This window comes from Plecotus auritus (assembly GCF_963455305.1).
Source record: "Plecotus auritus genome assembly, chromosome: 8".
NCBI lineage: Eukaryota > Metazoa > Chordata > Mammalia > Chiroptera > Vespertilionidae > Plecotus > Plecotus auritus.
In genome coordinates, this window is record NC_137782.1 from 131,036,916 (window position 1) to 131,043,781 (window position 6,866).

General features: G+C 55.6%; 1 protein-coding gene across 1 annotated transcript; it reads right to left on the reverse strand.

Annotated features, from left to right (window-relative positions):
• Nucleotides 1-92: 92 nt before the first annotated feature.
• On the reverse strand, nt 93-6,391 carry ANKRD53 (ankyrin repeat domain 53; the record flags this gene model as incomplete). Its single annotated transcript, XM_080684952.1, is given in 7 exon segments — nt 93-148; nt 151-835; nt 3,002-3,122; nt 3,554-3,718; nt 5,141-5,340; nt 5,646-5,766; nt 6,084-6,391. Coding segments are annotated over 7 exon segments (1,656 nt in total).
• Between the last annotated feature and the right edge of the window lie 475 nt (nt 6,392-6,866).

Below are 6,866 nucleotides of genomic sequence, written 5' to 3' on the forward strand. Positions count from 1 at the left end.
GCTCTGATCCTTCATCTTGGGAATGGCAAGCCTGTGGGCACTCTTTCCCTTGTTCCCTGTCCACAACATAAATGACCACACCTCAGCCTTCACTAGGCTGCCTCAGCTCGAGAGGCTACCAAAATAAGTTTATGAGGGGGAGGGGTTAGGGACAGGGCAATGGGGAGCCTTGATGGGCTTGCACTGTTGCCAGGAAGGTTTCATCAAATGTTTCACGTAAGTTCATGGCCAGGGTGTCAGTCCAGAAGGTGTTGTCGCCCAAGTACCGCTTCCGGTCCACGTCGCTTATGCTGACCGAGTGGAAGCCCTGGGGCACCTTCATCCTGCACGGCCGCACCTGAGGGTACAGCTCACGGACTATCACCTCCAAGGGCAGCCGAGGCACAGGGGCCACCTGGTTGCCAGCCACCGTGCGCAGCTGCGCACCACCTTGCCCATCAGACCTGATCTTGAGGAATCTGCGGAAGTCATGCTCCAGGCTGGGGTCTGGATGCACACCCAGACGGATGCCCTGTGGGGAGCCGATCTGGGCAGTGGGGGATCTGGCGGGGTTGTTGCTAATATTCCATGGCTTGGGCTGCCTTACTGTGGGCTGCTTGTAGGAGGGTGTGGGTGTCAGCGGGGGCTGCAGCTTGGGCTGTGATATCTGTTGCAGGTGCTCCTCTGGGGAGGGGTGGAAGCGCTTGGGCAGCTTGGGGGTCTTGGATATGGGGATGGCCCAGGGAGGGGCTTGGGGCTCTTGCTCAGTGCTGTGGGCCAGAGATTGGCCTCGAGGCAGTGGCTTGTGATGGAGCCACTTCTTGAAATCAGCTTGTCTCAGAATTTGTTGTTCTTTCTGCAATGTCAGAGGCACAAGATAGTGGAGGAGGGCTGCTCCCTCTGTGCTTCTGTGGAAGGAGAGCCTGTGGCGATAGCCCTTGGAAACCTCGGGTGTGATTGGTCAGACAACGTCCTACCCTAGGGAGCCCTGAGTCTGATGGGAGAATCCCCTGCCTTATGGGAGCCCTTGTTCTGATGGGGAGACAATTATTGCCCCAAGGGAGCCCCTGGACTGAGGGACTCCAACCTGACGGAGACCCAGCCTCCACCCTCGGTGAGGTCGTCAGCTGGAGGGGGAAGATGCCATCTCTGCCCTACAGAAAACCTTGCGTCTCAAGGGAGGATCCCATATTGGTAGTGAAGGCACATCCTGCCCTAAGAGTCTCTGGTTTGATGGGAGGGAAAGGCCTACGAGAAGTGCAAGCTGCATCCTTGACCCTGGATGGAGAAAGTAGAAAGGTTGGGAAGGCCTGGAGCTGGGTGGCACTAATCTGAGCAGGCTTCCTGGAAGGAGTTAGTTGGCCTTGAGCAGTCATGGAGGGGGACACAGCTGGCTCTCCAGGCTGGGTGGGAATCACTTGGTCTAGCTGTCTGTTCTTGCTTCCACTACAGTTGAACCTTCAGCTCATCACAGAACTGTCCCCTCCCCCATGCACTGTCTCATGGCTCACTTCCCAGGCTGTTGCTAAGCTATCAGGTGGTTTGGAGATTGACCCAGCTCTGGAGGTAGGTTCTGATTAGGCTAAGCCTCTCATAATAATTCCATCAGCCTTGCCCCAGACCTAGGTCAGTTAGCACATGGCTTTCCTTTAGCTTGAGGGATTGGAACAAGAGTGGACATATGATCCAACTGAGGCCAATAAGAGATGAGGGGAGATCTGCAAGGGCCTTATGGGAAAGTTTAGAGCCACAGGAACAGATGGTCTTTGCCTATTCTGGACACAGGTGACTGTGAGGACTGAGAGGAGGTAGGGCTGAGAAAAGGAGAGAACTGCGGCCGGAACAGGGCTAGAGCCCTGGATTTGCCAGCTCCCAAGCCCTCCACTTCTGGATCCACTTAGGATTCCCATCATCTTCTTTCTGGGTTTTCTGGCTCTTGCATCCTATGTAATTACCTGCTTAAAATCCCTTAGTGACTCTCTTCTTCCCCAGCCAAGGCCTGTCATTGACCTGGGCCCCTGCCAAATCTCTAGCTTGTCACATCAGAACCCCTGACTGTACCGAATTTGTACTTCTTGGCATACACACTTCTTTCTATGTGCCTCTGTGGCGCGCCCCCCACCCCCAAACACAGGGCTGTCTATTCCTTCAGCCTGGTCAGCCCTTCCCTACTTCCTCATATGGCCAACTGCTATCCATCGTTAAAGATTCCTCTTAATTATTATCCTTCTGGCACCTCCTGAGCCCCCTTCTCTGTGGGAATATAACCCACCTCCTCTACTAAACTCTAAGCTCCCTGAGTGAGAGGACCACCTCTCATTGGTCATCGGAGCCTCGGGGTCTAACAGGTGCCTAGCAGAGAGTATGTTGGAAGGTTGTTTATTTTTAATCTTCAACCCAGGATATTTTTTCCATTGATTTTTAGAGAGAGTAGAAGGGAGGGAGGAGCGGGGGAGGGAGGGAGGGAGGGAGGGAGAGAGGGAGAGAGAGAGAGAGAGAGAGAGAGAGAAACATCAATGCGAGAGAGACATCTATTGATTGCCTTCCACACGGAGACATCTATTGATTGCCTCTCCCTACTAGGTCTGGGGAACCTGCAACCGAGGTACATGCCCTTGACCGGGAAGCAAACCGAGACCCTTCGGTCTGCAGGCCAATGCTCTAACCACTGAGGAACCAATCAGGGCAAGATGGGTCTTTTTAACCAGTGTACTTCCCAATAAGGCAAGGACCTGAGTCTCATTAGAGGTTCTCCTCCTCACCAGAAGGGGGCACTGCACTAGGGGGGGAGGGGCCTTCATAAATACTTGCTAATTTAAGCTGTTTTAGCTTTCTAACACAAGACAAGACTTTTGACCTAAAGAAGTGGCTTCTCAGGGTAGAATTTTAGTCAGAGGACGGGGAGAAGGAGGCCATCTGGATGGGACTGCTTCTCGTCACTAACTGCACATGCGATTCATGCCTCTGCTCACATGCCTAGGTAGCAGCTGATGCCCGGTGCCTCGGCCGCCCTGCCCCTTACTTGATACTCAGCCTGGTAGTCCTGCTCCATGAGGGCCAGCTGGCCTTTGAGCCTCTTCAGCTTCCCCATCTCACAGGCAAAGTCCTTCTTGTCCCGTTTCCACATGGCATCTTTCAAGAACCTGGTGCCAAGGTGAGGATGTGTCATCCTCAGTGACTGGGCTTCAACCTGGAAGACTGGCTGCTGCTGAGGGCCAGGATGGGCATGGGAGGGGCTGCCAGAGGTGAGATGAGTAACATGATGCACCCCCACTGTCCAAGGCCCCTCTGGCTAACTACTTCCTGTGAGGTGAGAGGCAAGTGTCTGAGGGACTGATCACTACCCTCCTGATGAGGAGCCAGGGGCAGGAAGGCAGTGCTAAACCAAGGGGGTGAGGCCTGTGGAAAGCCCCTGGGAATAATATCCTGGGAAGGGCCAACTCCCAAGACTTATCCCCCCCACCACTGCCTTCCCAGACCCTCCTCCTAAAGGCTCTGCCGTGGGTGAGGGCCCCAGGAGCAGGGCTGGGAGAGAGAAGGGGTGGCAGGCTAGAGGTGGTTCTCACACACTCACCGAGCACAGACGCGGTGGTTCCATATTTTGCAATAGTCGATGGGCTTGCAGCCTATGGCATCTTGGGCATGGACATTGGCGCCATTCTTCACCAGGACCTTCACACAGCTCAGCAGGCCCTCCCGGGCTGCCAGGTGCAGCGGTGTGGAGCCATTGCGTGTCTGACTGTGGAGGCCAGCCAAGGGGAAGGGGGCAGTAAGGAAGGACAAAGGGCAGCTATCCATCAGGTTGGCGGGCAAACCAGCTTCCAGGCCTGCTCTGCCACCAGCCCATTGGGTGACCCTGGCATGTCCCTTCTCTGTCCTCAGCTGTAGGAGGATTTGGACTAAGTTTAGTTATGGGGGTGTGGACAGTGCAGAACTGCTGGAAGGAGAGCTGGGTCTGCTGGACCTCAGAGACTCCTAACCCAGTGGGCGGCAAACTGTGCCTCGCGAGCCACATGCGGCTCTTTGGCCCCTTGAGTGTGGCCCTTCCACAAAATACCACGTGCAGGCGCGCACGTACAGTGCGATTGAAACTTCGTGGCCCATGCGCAGAAGTCAGTTTTTGGCCTGGGCGAGTCTATTTTGAAGAAGTGGCGTTAGAACACTCAAGGGGCCAAAGAGCCGCATGTGGCTCGCGAGCCGCGGTTTGCCGACCACTGCCCTAACCTCATCCTCGGAAATCAACCAGCCCTCCTGCCTCTTCCCCATGCCCGGCCGGGGCCCACAAGCCTGTGCACCCTGGGCCCTGCCTCATCCTCCACCTCATCCTCTGACCTTGCCGCACTCTTTCCTACCACGTGGCCTTTGCACATGATGTTCCCTTTGCCTGGGACACTTTCCTCTGGCTCTCTGCATGGCTGGCTCACCATCTTCAGGTGGGACTTTAAATGTCACCACCTTAGAGGTGACTGCCCCTTCCAAAGAGCTTCTCCCTGCCCCTTTCACTTCCCACCTGTTTGTTCTCTTCATACTCTGTCATTTTCTTCATTCATTATTGTGCTCATTTACTATCTGCTCCTGCACTTGGAGGATATCAGCTTCATGAGGGCAGGGAACATTTCGGTGTGCTCCCTGCTGTATCCCTTACCTCTGGCATGGTACTTAGCACATAGTCCGTGCTGTGTGAGTGAACGCAGTCTCCTGTCTGCCACCCATGCACTTCCCCATGCATTTTCTCAATTATCACAAGAGTGGCAGGCACTGGCATCCTCCCAGATTTCAGTTGAAGACACTGAGGCAGTAAATAGCTCCCAAACTTTGCCGTAAACACATGTGGATCTTTTAAAGCTTCCGAAGCCTGGGCCGCTCCAAACTAATTAAGTTACAACCTCGAGACTGGCACACAGGCACTGGGCTTTTTGAAGCTCCCCATGTGATCCCAATGTACTGAAGAGCACTGAGGTTTAGGGTGGAGTGATTTGCTTGGGGTCTTGATGTTTGCAAAGCCGGGACGTGAACTAGGTCTGACCTCTCCCAGAGCCCAATTTCTTAACTGGTGCGCCCTGTGGGCTTTATGTGAGACCCAATTCTTGTCCCTCCACAGCCCCTCTGCCTGTCCCGCATGGATCTGCCCAGCCTCCAAGCGGACGCAGGCTGGACTCACGTGTTGAGGGATGCCCCGTGCTGAAGCAGATAGCGAATGCATGGGAGGACCACGTTCTTGTTTTCCTTGTGAATGACTAGGTGTAGTGGTGTCTGGCCATTTTTGGTGGGCAGGTCCACGGGAAACTGGTACTCCTCTACCAAGACCTGCAGGCATTCTAGCTTGCCTTTTTGGGCTGCAAAGTGGATGGCAGTGAAACCCTGTGGCGGCCAGAGGAGGGCAGGAGGGGGCTGAGCAGGAGGGGGGCCCCAGGGTCCAAAACCGAACCTAGATAGCAGTTCCTTGGGTTTCCCCTTCCCCCCAGGAGTCACTCACACCCCTTTCCCACACTAGTATGTGCTCACTCTTCCTTGATGCCCCCAAATGGCCCTCCCACAATGGGGAGGTGAATTAGGACGACCTACCCAGAAAAGGACACCTCTGGGTGCTCTCTGCCAGGTGAGCACTATGTGAGGAGCTCCTGGTGGGAGGGGAGGATCCTTGTTCCTGCACACCAAAGCCTTACCTTGTTATCGGTGAGGATTCCCTTAAGGTCCGGATTCAGACAGAACCGCAACCATTCCAGGTTGCCCAAGGCGGCTGCGAACCACTCGCAATAGCTGCCATCCGCTCTCTCCTTGACCAGGCTAGAGTCAGCGCGGGGGCGGGGTGGGGGTGGGGAGGAAGGGGGCAGTGATCGGGAAGCAGCGCAGGTCCCAATCAGGCCATCGCTTGCGCACGAGGCGTTTACGGAGGCTGGGCCCGGGCTGGCTGGCCGGCCGGCAGAGCGAGGAGGAAGCTACAGCGCTCCAGAACCCCCTTCGAGAGGCCAGCCCGGGCCCAGCCCAGCTTTCCGGACCTCTCAGCAGCCCCCACCCATCCGCTCCGCTCCAGGCCCTGCCCCTCCAGGGAGGAGCCGGGCGGGTTCCCGCGCTGCAGCCAGGCCGCCTATTCCCCTGCTCACCTGGGCTTTTTGAACGTAGAGTTACTCCTGGAGACTTTCTCCACCGACTTTATGGAGGCGCGTGTTGTGGACGGGAGCTGCGCGCTCCTCCTCTCCCAGCCCCCGCCCACTGAGTAGCACCGAGGGGTCTCCAGGGTCCTGCGGGCCAGCGGAGACGCGAACTCGTGCTGCGGGCGGGGCGCGGGCGGGGCCGAGCCAGGGCGACGGTGGGGGCCCTGGCCTCTGCCGACCCTGACACCCCCGCCGCCCGCGCCCACTCGTCCTGGAAACTCATCATCAAACGCACACACCGCAGACCGAAAGACCATAGCCTTTGCTTCTGATTGTAAAATTAATGAGTGCGGCTTGTAAAAAAAAAACACACACACACAAAACAGAAAAAGACAATGAAGAAAGCAAAACCGCAATCCCACCACTCACAGAAATCGCGGTCTATTACGATACGTTACATCACTTAGGGTTATATTATGAGCTAACTTCGATCGACATTCCGCTTAACAAACGCACATTGTGACGTAACCTTGGCCCAACCTCAGAAGGGATGCGCTGTCATTTCACACGCGCCGCAGGGAGCAAAATGGCTCCTCTTTGGCTGTTTCCTTCGCATGGATTCCTGGAAGTCGAATTACTTGGTGACAGGGAATGAACATTTTATTAGCTATTGACATGTTTCCAAGCAAGGTTTTACACATCAGCGGCGTGACAACTTACTTGGGGCAAGTTACCTGACTTCTGTATCTCAGTTTCTGCATCAGCAAAAGGGGATAATGGAACCCAATTCAC